Source organism: Podarcis bocagei, assembly GCF_964188305.1.
Source record: "Podarcis bocagei genome assembly, chromosome: 7".
NCBI classification, from domain to species: Eukaryota; Metazoa; Chordata; class Lepidosauria; order Squamata; family Lacertidae; genus Podarcis; species Podarcis bocagei.
Window position 1 is genome coordinate 89,169,130 of NC_138132.1, and position 19,341 is coordinate 89,188,470.

Below are 19,341 nucleotides of genomic sequence, written 5' to 3' on the forward strand. Positions count from 1 at the left end.
GCTTGCTTTGCAAGACGAAAAAACCGCTAGACGAAGAGAATCACAGAACGGATTCTTTTCGTCTTGCGAGGCACCACTGTACCAGTAATTGTTATCTTGATACTACATCTCAGAGTTATGATGAAGGTTGTGTGTATTTCACACAGGGCAATAAACAAACCTACCCCAACATTCTGTACTAAAGAAATGGCACTGATTAGTATGTAAAATTCTGCACATTTACTGCAGAAGACACTAAATGTCCATTTCTCCCATAAAACTATTGGAAGAAGTTAGGATACCACACAAGCTAATGGGAAAAGTCCACTGGAGCTGTGTTACCATGTTCATATGTTGGTTAGAGGCACCCAAGAACAGTGGCAAGCCCACTGCTGGCCAGAAGCAAGACAATGAAGGGGGAGAACCAGGGGGGTTGAAATTTAGCTTCTCTAAATGAGAGGCAGCAGAGATGGTGGTGGTTGAACACTTGTCCCGAGAAGAGTCTCGTCCCTCCAAAGTATTTCTTGGGGTTCAAATCCCTACTGAGTCATGAAACTCACTAGGGGACCTTGGACCAGTCACATACTCTCAGCCTAACCTACCTCACAGGGTTGTTGTGAGGATAAAAAGAGGACGAGGGAGAACCATGTATACCACCTTGAGCTTCTTGGAGGAAAGGTGGGGTAGAAATGATGAAATAAACTTATCTCAAGAACCTCATTAAGACAAAAGAAAATCGTTTTTCATGCTAGCTTTTAAGAAGGGGCTTCCTATTTGAAGTGCTCTCAAGAAGAAAAGACAGATTTTTCTTTTTTAATTTAAGTGGCAATATTTTAAAACAGAAACCTACAAAAAATAAAAACACAGCAACACAAAAGAAAGTCATTTTGTACAAACATGTCATTTGAGGAAAACACGTTACCGTCTCTTCCTATGAGACAATGTCACTTCCATGGACTCTCCACAAATGAGATCCCCATTCTGTGTGGGAAGAAGCTGAAATCCGCTTAACCGCAGGTGTTGCTGGTAAGACAATTAAGGGACTAGAGAGTGAAGTTGTCTTTCACATGTAACAAGTGCAGATGTCAAGCAATAAAATCCAGAGGTCTGTTAAATCCACCTTTTCTGTTCATGTATTGCCTGCAATGAGAAAAGGCAAACCTTAGCAGTGAACTTTCTTGCCGACCCCTAAAAGTTCTGAACGCCCACCCCATCTTCCTGATTTTTTTCTTGGCATTGCCCATCCATTGCCCAGAATGCCTTTGCCAGCTGTAAGTGCTGTAATAATTTTAGAAAAAATAATCTCAGTATGTTATTTTTTATATTCTGAATCACAATTCTGTGTTTGTGTGCTAATTAGAATTCATATAAAAAAAGCACACTTGACTTCGAAGCATCTTTATTGGTACTGTTTTTACTTTCTAACTTAGAAATTAATGGTAGCAAAATCCATGAAGTCATTCTCTGTGTGTGGTCCATATGCAATTAAAACAGCACAGCACAACACACACTTACGAGCAGAGGTGTCAGTAGGCTTGGGGAAACTCCAAAGTTTAAAGAAATACAAAAAAACATTTTGGAAGAACAATCCTATGTAGGGGATAATGACCCAAAAACAGCCTCTGGGGCCTAAGCATGCTTACTGCTCACAAAATAACTGGAGGGTGTTGGGGGGGGGGCCGGAATGGGAGGGGGAATGGAATTGCAAAACTGGTATACTGAAAAGAAGCATTCCACACTGTAAACCTTTGTTGCAGATACCATTTGTAAGGCTAGTAACTCTTACAGATCCTCTATTTCAATTAGCAAGAACCTCACATGGCAGCAAACTAATTCTACATTATGCAAGGTAATCCTGAAAGGGTGGGAGGCACAGGAAGTCAATCGTGACAGTTTTTTGCTCCTGCAATGGGAAATCATGGTTGCTCTACTGCCACAATTAGGAACTTGTTTATCCTCAAGACAGCTCAACATAACAAGTCTGAGAAACCCCAGGATATACTGATTTTCTGAACCAAGTGAAATACTTAGGGTAATCATTTCAGGATTTTCCACAAATGGGAATCTGCTTTTGTTTTTCTATTTAAAAAATGGGGGTTCTGAAGCAATGGGGGTTCTTCTTCCAAGTATTCCTGTGAACATAGTGACATCCCCGCCCAACACAAACATGACCTTAGAGCTTCCGCACTCATGGCCAGTTGGGTCCTAACTGAACAATGCCAACCTGTACTTCCGCTTCTGTGATACGTTGATAGCATAGGCATTTACAGAGCCATCCACTTTCTTGCCCTACAAAACACAAACAGAAATACAAAGTCATCTTCACACAATGTAAGGTGCAGGGAAGCCTGACCAGGGGAAGAGGACAATGACTTGGAGCCTGCAGTGCTCCTCTGTTCTTGTAAGGGAGGGGGTGATTTTCAGCAACCCCGCCCCCAACTCCATTGGCATTCCCTAGGCCATATCCTAGACATCCCCACAACCCTGAGTAGATTTTCATGGGGCTGCATAAGGAAGTGTGAAAGCCCATTTCTGGGAGGAAAGTGAGAATAAAAGCCAATGGAACTTTGGAATAATGGTAAGACATGAACAAAAGCCAATCATATCTTGCTCTTTACTCTTTTTTGCAGTTGCTTTTGGGAATTATGTCTAGGCAGAGTTCCTACACACAATGCCAATGTAATGCTTCCATGAGTTGTTTCCAAGCTACCTGGAAGTTCCTGGGAACTTGTACGACGTGTTTCAAGTCTGGAAGCCCCTTGTAGTGTAGAAGATTTGGGAACATGTTCCAGGGGCTGAGTATCAGTGGTGGGTAGGACCACCTCATAGTTCCCACAACACACACACACTCACTCTCTCCATCATTTACATGTGCTCTCTCTGCCACAATTTTTTTCTTTTTTTTGGGGGGGGGGGGAGGAAGCCTCATAATGAAGCCAGTAGGAGGCTTCTTCAAGCTAAACTGCTGTACTGGGTAGGCAAGGAGAAGAGGCTGCAGGCCAGATGGGGAGGCCCCTTGGGCTGGAGGTTCTTCACTCCTGTCCTAGAATCCCAAGGCCAGGCCTACTGGAGCTCAACCTTGCCTTGTGTGGATGGACAAACTGTAGAACAAACCTGAATCCTCCCCAGTAGATGAGCAAGCTGCCTTTCTGTCATTTCTGTTCCACCATTAAGAACACCAAAAGACCATTTGGAGTCACCATTTCTAAATGACTGGCGAGGAAAACGCAGGACCATGGTCTGATTAAGTGAGGAAGATCTGAACTTGCCAGAAATGGCTTTCTGTTTAACCTACCATGTGCTACAAAAGGAGATGTTGCTATTATAAAATAATAATAAACAACTCTTTGCATTCAAGATTTGCCAAGGTAATCCAAGCCCTGTGCTCTGCAAAAGGTTACACATGCTGAATGAAAACAGCTTCGCTTCGTATTTCATGAGAGAGGCAAGCAGCTGCAGAGAGTACGAAAGCCAGATTGCCCCCAATCATACAGAATCTTCTGAAGTCTCACTAGTGTTGCTCAAACACGTTCAAGCACCACTCTATAAAAAACTTGCAGTGTTAGAAACCTGCCCCCTTTTTAGCAAAAAGGAAGAGATTCTCAGGAAGTTGAATTCTGCATCCACTACCACATGGTGTGGATTTTCTGTCCCAGTGCACAGAGTGGTTCACATCTCACTCTTAGGAATTCTGGGCACTAAGAAGACACTCACCTTTGTCGTGTCAAATGATGCAAATCCCATCATTTTCATCATTTCAATTTCTTCTTCTGTCTTACCCTCCAGGTCTTCCTCTGAAAAAGAAGCCAGGGAGATAAACAAGGAGATAAAATGAAAGAGAGTTAAAGATAAATAATGCCACAGAACCATCCTCAAACAGCATATTTCTAGGATTCAGACTATTACAATGGTGAAACACCCTGACTTGGCCTTGCTAGGAATAAATAAAAGATATTATATTTAAGACATTTCCTGGCAGCAGTCTGGATATAGACTGCATTCTTATGGAGAAGTGATTGTTTGTTAACTATGCAAAACTGGCATGATAGGGTTTGGAAGATTGTGCTCATAAACAAACTAACACAACACTGCAGAGTAGTCAGAGGTGACTATGTCCAGAGATAAATTTTATAGCTTGGTCTTCCTTCATTTCTGTCATTAATTCCTCACCAGAAGAACCCAGACCATACTCTGTTCATTTTTCTTTTGGGGGAGTTACCCTGAATTTTATTTCAATATTCTGGATTTTATTTGTTTGGATATCATGTCACTGACTCTCACCAAGGTTTTTGCTATCTTTGCAAGTCTGCTGTTGTAATTTATCTTTTCTATTTGGCATGTATATATATATATTCATTCTAACATGTGTAATAAGGACACAGTTCACCTATGTATCTTCCTTCCACCCCAACATGATTTTTGGAATGTTTTGATTGTTTCATATCAGTTTGTTTTGTCTGTTGTGTTCTGCCACTTTTGATTTTATACTATCAATGTGTTATGTATTTTTATTCTTTGGCTGGTAAACAATTCTGAAAGTATTTCTACTGAAGAGGGTGTCAGCCACCCAAAACAAAAGGCTAATCCTTCCAACTTTTCAAAAAGAGCCACAACTCAAGGACCCAGTATAGTTCCACGTGTAATGTTGTCCAACAAGTGTTTAAAAAAACACAACATCCCATCAATAACTGTGGAATTTTTGGTGTGTGAAGAGATGATATACTTGAGAAACAAAGGTGCCTTTATTGGCACAACAAAGGATTATATGGACCCTCAGACTCAGTGCAACACATGAGCTACAGGCTCTCAATAACAGAGGCAGGATACGTCCTCACCAACAGAACCAGAAACACATCAAGTCAAACAAACCTTGCCCAAAAGGCAAGATCCTTCTCACATTAGCAAACTACCCCTCCCCTATAAATCTGACCACAAACTAGAATGCCAAGGTTAATAAGGTGCATCATGACACACAATTCTCCAGCATGGCTCGCAACACCGCAAGCTGTTTCATTACCTGTGATCTGACGCTCTTTGCCTTTAGCATCTTTGGTCTCTTTCTTCTCATCATCTCGCCTTTCTTTCTGCCGGGAAGGGGAAGAAGAGCTGGATCTATGTCGTCGTGGAGATCTAGAGAGTCAAACCAGAGCAGGTTGCACTTGAATGGCAAGGGAAAGGTGTGCTTGCTGGATTATGCAACACACAAAAGAAGAAGAACCAGCAGACTTGCTGATTTTTTTGTGAAAACACAGAACAAAACCATCACAAAATCCCACACTTGGCTTTGTGGGCGACACCATGTCTGTGAGCAAAGAACTGTCAAGACCTGCAATGCTCTGTCCACCTCAGTCAAGGAAGTGCACGGCTTCCTCTGCCAGGCAGCCACAAAGAGGGAGAGAGGTGGAAGTGTGCATTGCTGCCACCACAGCTACCTCTTTTAGAAAGGTGATTCATAGGGATCTTGTCAGGATGAAACAAGGCAAGCTCTGCCTTGTCAACACCTGTAACCAAGGAGAGGCTGCAGGAGGAAAGATGGAAGGAAAGGCTGGGTCTTTAAAGCTGATTACAAAGAAGCACCCATGCCTGCTCCTCCTTTCTCCTACCATTTATTAAACAACGGTATAGATATGGTAGTCTATTGCAGGAGAAGCGTTCAGAACAACAGAAAGGTGCTATGGAAGAATATTCTCTACAAAGCAAATGGAGGGGAGTTGCAGGTCTACAGAGAAAGGAGGACCCTGTGACCATCAGCTCACTCTGAATGCAGAAAAAGCTTGTGTTTAGCTACACTCACATCAAGGGACAGATCTTTCTCTTCCTCACTCAAGCAGGATATTTCAGCTACCTAGAAACCATCTGTTCAACCTTAAAAACAAATCCTTTCTCATTGTTAAACATCACAGCAAAGCCACTGCTAAAGGTGGGATAGAAAGGAGCTAATATGGTTAGAGCTATCATGAGAAGGGACAGAAACAGCTGAACTGCCAGGACCAGATGCTGGCCCTATTCTTTTAAGAGAAAACACTAAGAGGGCCTCCATACATCCTTTAAAATTTCCTTAGGTAGAGAAGTTAACTGGGTCATTATTTCCTCCAATTCGGGGGGGGGGGGGAGTTGTTGTTTTTAAAAAGCAAACTACCCGCTCATCTTTTCCAATATTTGCTAATGGCAAGAGCTAGTAGCCCGCTCTGCCTCACACACCCATTGCCTACAATGAGAACAGTGTTTACAGAACAAGTTCGCCAGAAACTTTAGAGCTACTATCTGATGATACCTCCTCACCTGGATCGTCGCCTGTGTGGGGAACGGGAACGGCTTCTCCGCCTGTCTCTCTCCCGAGACCTTGATCGCTCCCGTCTTCTCCTCTCCCTCTCACGTGAGGTGGATCTGGAACGCCGACGTTCTTAAAATACAGAGCAAGCAACTTTAGTTGCATATCTGAATTTCATTTCTAAAGTACAGCTTTCCTCCTACAGTAACATACTATATACACCGACTGGCTTCAAAAAAAACAGTGTATTTTTCATCTCAGTACTGCATCTTAAAAGTTTGCTCCATTCTGTATCCTGCAACCTCCTTCCTTCCAAAGAGGCAAGGGCAACATAAGGCGGGTCCCATTCTGTCTTCAGAAGCTGTGCTTGATTTACAGGGGGCACTTAGTGAAATCCACTAGCTCCACACCTATACATCTCTGAGTTCTAGCCAAGTTAAAACACACTCCAAGAACGTTCTGCACACTCTGCCTTCCACAGCAAAACAACCATATTTGCTCCGGTGGCTTTTTACATACTGATAGATACGGTGCTTTAAAAAAATTCTCATAAGCATGAAATAGGCATCTGCCTTCAAGGTGCATCTAATCTAAAATCTGTTGGGGGCGGGGGAGCCAGAGTGAGAACTTAACAAAAGCCCTTCAGTTGGATCAGACCAAAAGCCTGTCTAGTCCAGCATCCTCTTTTCTTACACCAGCCAAAGGCCCAAAGCTGGAATGTTAATCTAGCCACCAACAGGCTCATCCTGCATGAGTTTATCCAGACCTCTTAAAAAAAAAGTTAATGGAGATAAATGTAACTTCTCTAATTAAGAGCCAGGGTGTGCGCAGTGGTTAGGGTGCTGGACCTTAGGGAGCAGGCCAGGTAATAAATCAAATTATTAGGCCAGCAGAGCCCAGGTTTATATATCCTGTCAGATACAGAACACATGAGAATGAATTTAGGCCAGTTATAATCTCTCAGTCTAACCTACCTCAGAGTTGTTGTGAGGATAAGAATGGAGGGTGTTAGTGGTGGTGGTAGAGAACCACGGACACCACCTCCTTTATGTATTGCACAAAATGTATATGCTGCTTGACTGTAAGGAGCCACAAAGCAGAAAACATTGATATCTAACTGGTTCCACACAGTACCTGTTCTGCATCTACAGCAGGGCCAGTTCCACAAAGTGGTTGAGAGCGAGCTATTCCTTTTCTTTTTTATTGCGTTCCTAGCCCACCGTTCCTCCCAAGGAGGCCAGCATGGTTCTCCCCCTCCCTATTTTATCCTCACAGCAGCCTTGTGAGGTGGGTTCGGCTGAGATGCAGCGACAGGCCCGAAGGCCTCCAGTGAGCGTCATGGGCGAGTTGGGCGGCTGAATTTGAACCCTGCCTGCCTCGCAGCTCCTCAGCACCTCACCAGCCCCACCACCCTGCGAGAGGGACGCGCCCCTCGGGGGACTCAGTTCGGCCTAGATCCGCGGGGATCTCTGCCTCCCAGGCCCAGAGAGACGAGGCCTGCCTTGGGCTTCCCACCTCCCTCCCTCTGCCCCGCGGCGTGTGGTGCCAAGGCACCGGCCTGCAGCTGCTTCCTTCTTTCCCGAAGGAGAAACCTTCAAGCCAAGGTTTCGCTCGGGCAGCTGGGAAGGAGGACGAGGCCTCCCGGAAGGGCGGCGAAGAGGAGCAGCAGGACCCCAAGGGGGAGGCCGGGCGGCTGCCGAGACTACGCACCCCTCCGCGGAGGAGACCGCGAGCGACTCCGGCCCATCTTCCCTCCCGACGCGGCGCTCGCCTTCTCCCTCTTCCCCGCAGCCTCCGCAGCGGAACTTCCGGCGGGACGGTCCGCCTCCTTTTCAGCTCCGGCTGGGAACACGCCGGCAGGAGGCTTGGGTTCCGCGGCGGGGATTGCCCCCCCGGATCCTGCTGGCCAATCGGCGGGAGGGGGCGGGGAGAAGAAGGGCCGCTGCCCCATGGAGAGCCTCTCCTCCAATCCTCCCTCCCTCAGAACACGGCTCGAAATGGCAGGGAGGGATTGCAAGAGATCAGTTCCAAGGAGGGGCAGGGAATGCCTCTCGTGAGAAGGACAGGAGGAGCTGCCTGGGACAGAGTGAGGCCGGTTGGGTTGCCGAGCTGAGTCTGGTTTCCAGGATGAAGCGAGAGAAGGCAGGACTGGCCGCTTGGAGAATTGACCCCCTTGGACCACCCTCCCCTTACCCTTGGCAGAGCCTAAGGGACACCAGATAAAGTGGAGGAACATTTAGGGACTCCAGCCTGATACTCACCAAATTTAGCTTGAATTGTTGGGTAGTGAATTGGGCCAGGACCTGATTCGGATTCACTCTGTGCAGACGGCACATGCACCCTTGTCTCAGCGACTTTGGAGCAATGGGTTAAAATGAGATTGGGGGTCTGTTTGTGTCTTTGGGGAGAGGGCTAGAAGTAAAAGAGTTCAAATGATAACTTAGGGATACAACCTTTTCAGGTCCTTTAGGAGGGCTGGAAAAATCTTGGTGTGCTTTTAGGCACCATCATCTCATTTTCACAGGTTGGCAAGAAGCCTTAGGTACTCCTTATAGAGCTAGAGAAATGGCTTAAAGCTGCCATTTAGGAACATTTGATCTCTAGCTGCTCATATTTACATGTTTATTTGCTTACAGTTAGCCTTCTTCATCATGGAGCCCAAGGTAGTGTACATGCACACGCGGTTCTCAGGCAGTCTCCCTACCCTGGGAGTATATGAGATCAAACTGTGAATAATGTCATTGTACGCACTGACTTCCTGACAAATTAGATCCGGGCATTTGAGTTTCATTTGCTTGCCTAGTCAACTCCCAATTGGCTCTTCCTTACTCAGAGGTATCAGAGAAGGTGAGACAGAGTTTTGTTGGCTTGCTTTGACTTGCTTTTATATTCTGACTGTTGTTACTGTTGTTAAAATACTGAAACAAACAAATTAGGTATAATGTAAACGTGGTCTAGGATGGTGGCAGCGAGCAGTCAGTTAATGCAGACTTTTCCTGCCTCCCTTGCTCTCTTCTTATTCTTCTACAGCTGAAAAGTGGCTGTTTGTATCTGGCTTAGAAGCCTTTTTTTCTTTCTTTTTTTGTGCCATCATTGTGGCATTCAAGGGGCAAATATAAAGTAATTGTGTTGGCCTTGAAAAATCCTCCTTGTTCAGGCGTCTAAAAATCTTCTTTAGCATTTGTAACTGGCTAGATTAATACTTGCAAGCCTGGGGCCAAAATGGAGCAAGCAAGACCAGTTTCTGTCACAGTGCCTAAGGATTAAAAGCTTCTTTTAGGGAGTCAAAACAGTGGATACACCTCCATTATTGCCTGTTCTTGCAGCTGTGTAGAGCGTTGTGACAGATGAGCTGCCTTTCAGCCTCAAATAGGAGGAGCAGGAAGCATAGCTGTCAACCTTCCCTTTCCCCCCGGGAAATTCCCTTATTTCAGCACCATTTCCCGCTGCTTCCCGCTGCTATCCCGGATTGTTAGATATCCCGTAGATTGTTCCCGGGACAGGAAAGGCTGCTGATCCCTTATTTTCAAGGCTGCTGATCCCTTATTTTCAAATCTGAAAGTTGACAGCTATGGCAGGAAGACATGCCTCCTTTTAACAAATCCCTTGCATCTGCCTGTTCATGCCCCCTCCGCCAATCAGGAAGGGCATGATTGCTTTTTTAAAAGCTGGTTTTAATTTTCAGGTCCATGGCAAAGGAGGAATGAAGAGTGCTTCTCTGAAAGATTTATGTCCTGAAGACAAGAGGCGCATAGCAAACTTAATTAAGGAGCTTGCAAGGTGAGGATAAAATGTCTGATAAGCCCCCATGTCAGCATCAGAGCCCCTGCACCACCTGAAGGCAGCCAAGCAGAATAGTTGCTGGGGTGGCAAAGGTGGAGGCAGCCAGGCAGCTGCGTCTGAGAGCCCCTAAACTGCTGCTGAGGCAGCTGTCGGGCTGTCTCTGCATGGCCACCAATGCTCCTTTCAACTTCTCTGTTGAGGTGAATGCAGCCACGCACCCCTCAATGGAAAAGTGTGACGGAGCCTGCACCTCACCAGGTGAGCAGCCCCATCCAGCTCCTACTCCGTGCAAGCAGGAGTGGGGGCACTCAAAACGGATGTGTGGCACGGAAAAAGGAAGTGTAACTCAAAACGAACAGTTCAGATTCCAAAAAAAGTTCTCAAACCTGAACACCTACTTCTGGGTTTGCGGCGTTCAAATTTCAAGTAGTTTGTGAACTAAGCTGTTCGAAAACCGAGGCACCACTGTATGTTAAACTATCCTAGTACCTAGAGTCGCTTGAGAATTCTAAGACACTGGAAAAAACAGTGCAGTTTTTAAAAATCAGTGGTTTAAATCAGTGTATTTATGAGTCCTGATTCCAAATGGCATCCCATTGTATCCATGCATGGACAAAAACCGCTCCTTGGTCTCAGAAACCACCATGAAAAATTTGCTGACAATAGCTAAAGAGGTGTCCAAATGCCTAGTGAACATACAACACCCTCCCAAAAAACCCCACTTTTATGTGAATGAGGAACCAGTGATAACAAAGTTCAGTTTCCAATACTAATGGATTCCAAACAACAAATGTTTATCATGGAAAACCCATTATTCATGAGAGTGAAATTACCTGCCTCTCTGCTTTATGATTGGGTGCCTCAATTTTAAAAAATCCCTTCTCCTTTTAGAATGAGGCTGTGAAGAAAAGTCTGATGAAAGCGATAATTCTAATCATCATCATCAATCTTTATTATGGTCCAGAGACCCAACAAATCATTACAAAACAATACACAATTCATACAGCCTACCTCCAGGTTAAACAAGCATTTTGTTTAGAATATGGGGCTCATTTGATCTTTCAACCACCGATAAAAACTTTGCCACTGCTAATGTTCTAACATTTGTCCAGTCTTCCAGTAGGAACCTGACATAGTGAGCCTCTGATTTTCCCGGGAAAGGTACCAGCAAGGGTAGTATCAGTTCAGCCCTGGCTTGCTCATATTTTGCACAATGCAACAAAATATGTTTTATGGAATCAATGTCTTGAGCACACAAGCAAAGTCTGTCCTGGTAGGGAACTCCTCTCAACCTGCCATCCAACCCAACTGCGTCCCCAACTCCGTACTTCTGTTAGAAGCTAATTTAGAATGCCTAATTTCAACTAAAGCGTGGTGGGCTGCCCTAAAACATTGGCTCAGGATTTCAGTGTTTAATCTAGGGAAGGGTTTGTACCAACACCTGACCGATGAGGAATTTGTCAGGAAATGACAATTCTAATAAGCAAAGCGCTTGAGGGGGAAAATGTCATCTTCCCCCATAAAGTGCAGCAGAGTACCTGCCTCATAGTATGTAAATAATTTTTTTTTACAGAGCCCTGACCATCTTCGGTCCAGGGTGCCTCAGGACCCTGTTCTACCTCCACAGCGGAAGGCAGTGGTGTTTCTGAATATCAGTTGCTGGAAGCCACAGGCGGGGAGAGGGAGAGGGAGAGCTCTGTGCAGGTGAAAGATGGATCTTATTCCCAGATCCAGGAGGCCCACTCTTCTCCCATAGTTGTCAAGTGGGCTGGGCTGGAGAGAGAGCACAATTCAGGGCTTGGTGTGGTGGTGGCAGGGATGGTGTCTCCAGTTCTGACATGCTGTGTGCTTCCCCACAACAGGAAGTTATTGAAGAGGAGCCGCTGGCATCGCTCTCAATCTTACACCAAGCGATGGAAACCATAATCCGCATGACACAAGTACGGGGAGGTACTTCTAGTCTCCCTACAGCTTGTCACTGCCCCACCTATTCCTGGCACCTCCCTTGCCGTACTAGGAGCCGTGGGGAGCTCTCTCATTAGGAGGTCCCTGATGACAGCTGGAAATGACCCTCGGCCACCCCAGAAAGACCCCTCCCCTGAAAGTTTACCCCAATATGATAGACACCAGTTGGTGCCGTTGGAAGCATGCAAAGATGACATGGTGCAGCCACCGTTTGGGGCTGCCATTGCCGGTCCGAGGAACTGAGCGGATGCGGCGGTTCTGTGGCCGCTTCCCGATGACCTGCTTCCTGAACCTTCGTCCTGCTCCGTTGGCAAAAGTTTGTTGGGTTGTTGACTGAGGTCAGCGATTGAGCGCTCGTTCCGTTTCGCTCGCAGGGAGATGAGACAATGTCGCATCAAGCAAATGCCAGCTCCCCTTTTCCATTCTAGTTTCCCTGTCACTTTTCCCACCACCAAAAATGTCCAATTTGGAGTCGGTTGGGGAGCAGAACTGACTCTGTCGCTGTGCCATTGAATCCCACCTGGAAGAAGGAACTGGAAGCCCCCTGACAAAGAACTGACCTTTCCCCCTCGCCTGCCTCATTTACTCACCTCTCTCTCTCAGAAATTTTAGACAATGTCTTTCAAAAGCTCTAGCCAGCGCGCCAGGTGTGTGAGATGCAGGGTGGATTTGATTTAAATCAAATCGATTCAAATCACAATTCAAATCACTAGTCTGTAAGACTTGATTTAAATCATATTTTTACATTCTTGCTGGTATAATCTTAATATTTACAATCAGATGAAGGTTTCATTTTGGGAATAATACATTTTCAGAGTAGTTTTTACAGTTAAATCAAAAATTACTGATTTGGTTATAGTGTTAGAAGTACATAGACAAATAATTATGAAATTTATTGTGAGGTTTAATAAGTTAACTTTTTATATTTGGACAACTTTTCTGCTGTACTTTGTTGGCAGGAGAATAACAATTTAAACAATTTATTTAAGTAAAACAATGAGATTTTAGCATATCTATCCATGGTTGTTAAGTGATGGGGTTAAACAAAAAATAAAAACTTAGACTGAGTTTTAGCACATATGAAAAACTTAAAACCAATCCTTATTTCCTGATGAATAGCCTTTGGACTATAATGCAACTTAAATAGAAAACTATCTTTAGAAAAAAAATTCCTCCAAAAGCATTTTATTTTAAAAATCTGATTTAAATTTAAAAAATCAGATTTTTTGATTAAAAATAAACAAATCATGGTCTTTTATATGAATGAGGAACCAGTGATAACCAAGTTCAGTTTCCAATAATAATGGATTCCAAACAACAAATGCTGATCATGGAAAACCCATTATTCACGAGAGTGAAATTACCTGCCTCTCTGCTCTATGTTTGGGTGCCTCAATTTTAAATTCCCTTCTCCTTTTAGGACGAGGCAGTGAAGAGCACTTTTATGAAGGCGACAATTCTAACAAGCAAAGCGCTTCAGGGGGAAGATGTCATCTTCCCCCATAAAGTGGAGCCGAGCACCTGCCTCATAGTAAGTAAATAATTTTTTTTACAAAGCCCTGACCATCTTCGGTCCAGGGTGCCTCAGGACCCTGTTCTACCTCCACAGCGGAAGGCAGCAGTGTCTCTGAATATCAGTTGCTGGAAGCCACAGGCGGGGAGAGGGAGAGGGAGAGCTCTGTGCAGGTGAAAGATGGAGCTTCTTCCCAGATCCAGGAGGCCCACTCTTCTCCCATAGTTGTCAAGTGGGCTGGGCTGGAGAGAGAGCACAGTTCAGGGCTTGGTGTGGTGGTGGCAGGGATGGTGTCTCCAGTTCTGACATGCTGTGTGCTTCCCCACAACAGGAAGTTATTGAAGAGGAGCCCCTGGGCTGCTACTCTGTCGCCATCCTGCGACAAGCAATGGACACAGTCACCCACCTGACGCAAGTACGGTCACTGCCCTACCTATCCCTGGCACCTCCCTTGCCATACCCAGAAATTGTACCCCGTACTTCCCCACAACAGGAAGTTATTGAAGAGGAGCCGCTGGCATCGCTCTCAGTCTTACACCAAGCGATGGAAACCATAATCCGCATGACGCAAGTACGGTCACTGCCCTACCTATTCCTGGCATACCCTGAGTGTATATCTTACTTTTTTTGCCACTTTAATTCCATACTCCCTTTCCAATTTTTCACTTTCCACATTCTTGGCCAGCATTTTTGTCTTTAATTTGTTTAATTTAAAACCGGATAATTTGCCAAATTCCTCTAGCATCTCCAAAGCTATACCAACGCTTCTTTGCGGGTTTTCCAGGGATAGCATTAGGTCATCCGCATACGCTTTTACTTTAAATTCTTTCGTTCCTATTTTAATCCCTCGAATCTCTGGTGTTACTCTTATTTTATTTATAATTACCTCTAGTGTAGCTTGGTGGTGTGGTGGTGCAGTGATGGGGTCTCCAGTTCTCTGACATGCTGTGTGCTTCCCCACAACTCTTTCCTCTTCAGTGCCTTGAGACCATCTCTGAATTCCTTGCAGGCGTCTCCCAGCATCTCTAAATCACAGCAGTACTGACACTGTCTCAGCTTCCTGACATATTAAAGTGCCCTCTTAACCTATTGACAGAGTTGCCCAAATTGTCTGAAGGCACATACACGGGTGGCCTCCTTGTCAATGACCCTTTGTAGAGGTCACTTTGGTGACTGATCTTTGCATTTTGTTTTCTGGTGAAATTCTCAGCCCTGCTTTCCTACCGCCTGGTTCCATAATTGTGCTCCACAGCTGCTGAATTAGCACTTTTTCTGTGAGCTTTGGATCATTTCCCCTCCTCTTCTTTCCCATTCCTCTTCAGTGCCTTGCAGCCACGTCTGAACGCACAGGTTAGATCGGAGCTGGTGGAGAAAAGCAGCATGAAGGTCTTCCAGAAACTAAGAGACGGGAGCCCCATGCAAGCAACAGAGATGCAGGTAACTGGACCTTCTGCTTCTAGGGATCTGAACAGAGGGAAATGGCTTGTCCGTACAGCCTGGAACTGTGGCCAGATAAAAAAATTGAGGGCAAAAAGTCTGAGCCGTGTAAGCTACGAATAATGCTGCCAGAGACACTTGGCCCATCACAAGGATGTAACAACCAGAGACCCTGGGTGTATATTCTTGATTCTCTCGGTATGTGTGTCATTTAAAAGGTGTTCCCTCACCTGGGTAATGGACAGGTGGTATAGAAATAAAGTCTCACCACAACCACCAGCCCTGTGGCTCTTTCCCCAACTTCAAAGGATATCTTGCCTTCATTCTGGCTACAGGCTGCAAAAAGGTTTTCATTCTTTGAAAAGAAATAGTGTTGAAGAATGCGTCCTTCTCCAGGTGTGCTGCCATTGGCCCCAGTCCGCATGGCCAACAGTCAGGAGTAGTTGGAGTCCAATAACCAGGCATGGGGAGCCCAAGGTGCTCCAGAAGTAGAACAATAGAGCTTCTGTTTTGGATCCACAAGGTCCCAGGTTCAATCCTCAGCATCTCCAGGTGGGGCTGGGAAAAGACTCTCCGCCTGAAGCCCCAGAGGGCCAACTGCCAATTATCATCTGTAGACGACACAAGGTTGGAGGATCAATGGCTGGGCTTGGTCTAAGGATGCTCCCTGCATTCCATTGCTATGGCTGTGGTGCGGTGTAGGTTGTCTTATTGCATTTATCATATAAACACACAAATGACAGATCACAAAATCAAAACACAAAATGCTTAATAAAACAAAAACAACTCAAGAGCCAATTAATATCTAATTCTACTAATGTTTTTTTTTTTTAAAGTGGCTTCTTTTTTCTATATCTTTATTTCTCATTTTGTTAGCTGCCTTCAGTCCCTTTCAGGGAAAAGGTAGGGTATAAAATAACAGTAGTAGTAACAACAACAACAACAACAACAACAACAACAACAATAATAAAATTATATATTAAAACAAATAGCAGCAAACTTTCTCCTTTACAAAACAACCCCTTTTTGCAGTTTGTCCCCTCTATGGTCCCAGCATGATTCATCAAACTAGTAGCCCAAGCTTTATGAATTTGCAAACCTGGATTAATGGTGGTTCTTCCATACGATGATTATTATTTCTCTCCAGTAGCCATGGCTGGATTGACTCCTGAAAGACCTGTGAGCAGGAAAGAGCTGTACCAGCTTCCCGTTGAAGTACGTCTCTCAACATTGAACCTAGATGTGAGTAAGCAGGTGTCAAGCTGACTTCTGGACCAAGGCTTAACCAGATCAGGAAGCTAGTGAGACAGAAAGGCTTCAAGTATTGTTTGTGGTTGTTCTTGTGTTTGTTTTATTTTTGTTATTGAAAATTTAATAAAATTATTATATATCTATATAAATTTAGAACCTTTTTCAACGCAGACACATTATAGACACACATCTAAGCATGGGTATTTCTTAGATCCCAGCCCTTGTCTAGGCATTTGTGCCTGCTTTGTGCAAGGGTTGAAAACAACCATCCATTTCTCTGGTGACATAACAGCTCAACCCTCTAATAACTCGTATAGGGTGATCCTACAGCACAGGGCCCCAGGCCCATAGCTCTACTCCTGCCAGGACAAGAGGAGCTCAACAAGGATGCAGCAGCCGTTCTCCTTCCACCTGCTGCATCCATTTTGTACACAAAGGGGAGACTTGGCCTTGAAGAAGGGTACTTCTTCAGCCAGCCTTACAAATGTCAAAACGTTACTAGCCTGCAATATTTGTTTTGCCCCCTCCTCCAAAGTCAGCATGGAAACGCAGCAAAAAAGTGCCTTCTTCCATGAAGGATGGTGGAGGAGAGACACTCTGATAGTCCACTGTGTTTCTGTGATGACTGCGGATGAGACAAGACTACTCTTCCTTTACAGCTAGCCAAGAAATCAAGTGAGCTGGCTGCTCAGTCACCTGCATGAAATTCCTGGTTGCCTGGGGCTACTAGGCAAGTCGTCAAATACTAGGCATTCTTCAGTGATTTCAGAACCAATCCCTTTCACCTTTTGAGTCTTTGAACACATGGATTTCTCCATCCCCTTAGGTGCCACTTTGAATTGGCGAAGGCTAACAATACAATACTTTTTCCCCTCTGAGAGCTTGCCATTTCTTGCCAACAGAGGCCTGTGGGACAGATCACAAAGAATGAACAAAGAGTTTGTACCCCTTCTATGTGATGCCTCTTGAAGAGCATGACTGGGAGTTGTGGCTAGACATTACCAAGAAAACATGCCCTTCTGGGTTCAGCTACTCCTTTCAAAGAAGTCTTCAAAAGCTAATAAACTTCTTATCTTTGTACTGACCTGCTGCCCAGGCACTTGTCCTGTACTTTTCCAGGCATCCACTGGGGCAGGAGCAGCAGCAGCAGCTGCAGGCACCTCTGCCTTCACTTCCCCTTTCTGACCTTTCAGCAGGTGTCTTGATCAAAAATTCCTCTCTTTGGAAATTCCTAGAGATTGAGCAGACAAAATAAGAAAAACGTCCAGGTTGTTTTTACAAAGCACTTCCCAAACTGAAGCTTCCCCCCCAAAAAGAGGAAATGAAATGAAAGCAGCACCAAAGAAAGAAAAGCTTAAGCAGCCCAGGAAAAAACTCTTAATGAAGAAAAACAAACCAGCCCAGACTTAGGAAGGCCCAAGGATAACTTTGCCCAACACCAAGAACCCTGCACCTTGGACTTACTCTTCCCATCCGGAGACAGGGGCCGAACGTTTGGTTGAAGAGTCGTGCAGGGTTACACCACAGACCAAAGATTAATAGTCTCTTTATAGACCCCAGTTATCACATCAGCTGCCTGACTATACTCAACACTTTTATAAGAAGAAGCTCAATTATTTTGTATACCAAACAGATTCTTAATGGCTTTGGAGGTACTTGATAAAGCTTTATAATTCCATGAGCAATTAGCCTATGCTCCTCCCTACCATTTCTTAGGCAATCATGAAGTTGACAAGTCTTATTCCAAGCCATGTTTCAGTGGCTAGAACAGGATCAATCACAACACAGAACCAAAGACCAGGGAGAGGACCAGAGAGGAGGACAAGCGTAATTTTTGCTGCCTTGTTCCTGAGCTTTTCACAAGGCAATTAGAGCAAGTTTCCACACTTCTGTCATTCAGGGCTGGAACATCCTATCGTATGTAATTTACTACCTATCAATGTGGGCTGGCTGCTTTGGCATAACCCCAGCTTCTCTCTGGATTTGAAGGGCCCAGCCAGGACCCAAGGAGTGGGTGGGTGGCAACAATTAGCACAACACAAAGAGAGTGCAAGCTGATCAACCACTGCACCAGCACTTAGCCAAATAGAGAGGTTGAAATCCAAGGCACAGGGTCAGTAGCAGTGGCGTAGCGTGGGGGGTGCCAAGGGTGCCGGCCGCACCGGGCGCAACATCTGGGGGGGCGCGAGTCCAGAGGGAAGGGACAAGTTCCTTCCTCCGCCGGGCTCCCTGCAGCCACCGCCAGCCTTGCGCCCTAGCGCGCGCGCGCGCCCCGCCGCCGCTGCGGCTGCGCTCCACTCACTGCTTGCAGGAGGAGCAGCCGCTGCAGCAGCGCCGACGCCGCCACCGACGCCTGGCCGGCACGGGCAGCCTCCGCACCCCGACGCGCCACCGGGCCTCGCCGTGCCCTGCGCTGCGTGCCCGGGTGTCAAGTCGCAGCCCGAGCTATTCTGGGGCTCCCTTGTGACTCAGCAGCAGCGCCGGTGCAAAGGGGAAGCGCCGCGCCAGAAACTGGGAGCGGGGCGAGGGGAGAAGGCAGGTGATCTCCACGGGCTTAGCCAGACGGGCTGCGCAACGCCCCCGCTCGGTCCCACCAGCCCAGCCCTGTGGGCCCTGGCACGATCAACCTGGGCCGGTGGTGGTGGCCTACCTGGCAGGGTTGTTTTGACAAGGAAGGCACGAGAAACCTGTCTGCAAAGGGGGAAGGGCCGCGGGAGCAGGTGGCAAGCCCCGGCTGGCGGGGAGGGTCAGCGGCATGGGAGGCACGCGCCCGGGCGCGGGAGGAACAGGCCGGAGGTGGGAGCGCTCTCCGCGCCTCAACTTGGAAGCAAACCTTCCGCCCTTCTGCCAGGCAGCAGCTCCCCACGACTGAGGCCGTAAGCGGGACACGCCCCCGGGGGGCAGCAACTGGTCTCCCAGAGGCCCCCTGCCTCTGGTCCTCTGCCAACATGTCTAGCCCCCTTTTAAAGAATGCTTTAGCTGAGATTCCTGCATTGCAGGGGGTCGGACTAGATGACCCTCAGGGTCCCTTCCAACTCTCCACCTCTAGGATCTATAAAGCCGCCTAAAACGAGGGATCACCACAATCTGTAGCTGCAAAGCTGTAGCTTGAACGGCCTTTTGCTCCCAGCCTCCCACCCAT

General features: G+C 46.2%; 1 protein-coding gene and 2 long non-coding RNA genes across 6 annotated transcripts; all 3 read right to left on the bottom strand.

The window, feature by feature from the left end:
- Positions 1-778: 778 nt before the first annotated feature.
- SNRNP27 (small nuclear ribonucleoprotein U4/U6.U5 subunit 27) lies at positions 779-8,120 on the bottom strand. The gene is made up of 6 exons (XM_081203465.1): positions 7,961-8,120; positions 6,262-6,382; positions 4,997-5,109; positions 3,694-3,773; positions 2,204-2,268; positions 779-1,119 (listed from the first exon to the last, which is right to left on the bottom strand). Exons 1-6 carry the CDS (start codon positions 7,995-7,997, stop codon positions 1,065-1,067), a joined length of 471 nt encoding a protein of 156 aa, XP_081059591.1. The 5' UTR covers positions 7,998-8,120; the 3' UTR covers positions 779-1,064.
- Positions 8,121-10,961: 2,841 nt separating this feature from the next.
- LOC308592172 lies at positions 10,962-14,106 on the bottom strand. The gene is made up of 2 exons (XR_014010407.1): positions 13,958-14,106; positions 10,962-12,033 (listed from the first exon to the last, which is right to left on the bottom strand). It is a non-coding gene; the product is annotated as an uncharacterized lncRNA (long non-coding RNA).
- A 430-nt stretch (positions 14,107-14,536) lies between these two features.
- On the bottom strand, positions 14,537-18,314 carry LOC308592189. Of its 4 annotated transcripts, none has more exons than XR_014010416.1 (4): positions 17,664-18,314; positions 17,285-17,430; positions 16,048-16,184; positions 14,537-15,634 (listed from the first exon to the last, which is right to left on the bottom strand). It is a non-coding gene; the product is annotated as an uncharacterized lncRNA (long non-coding RNA). The 4 variants fall into 4 exon arrangements; XR_014010417.1 differs by having other exon boundaries at positions 17,653-18,314; XR_014010418.1 differs by lacking the exon at positions 17,664-18,314 and having other exon boundaries at positions 14,537-15,559; positions 17,285-17,657.
- Between the last annotated feature and the right edge of the window lie 1,027 nt (positions 18,315-19,341).

What these genes read in the sequence shown, in the direction of transcription:
- SNRNP27 (XM_081203465.1), bottom strand. Translation starts at nt 7,997, where the DNA reads ATGGGCCGGAGTCGCTCGCGGTCTCCTCCGCGGAGGG. An exon ending in CATCATTTGACACGACAAAG is followed by an intron (nt 2,269 to 3,693) that starts GTGAGTGTCTTC and finishes TGTGTTTTGTAG; the next exon opens with GGCAAGAAAGTGGATGGCTC. An exon ending in TCACAGAAGCGGAAGTACAG is followed by an intron (nt 1,120 to 2,203) that starts GTTGGCATTGTT and finishes TTCTCATTGCAG; the next exon opens with GCAATACATGAACAGAAAAG.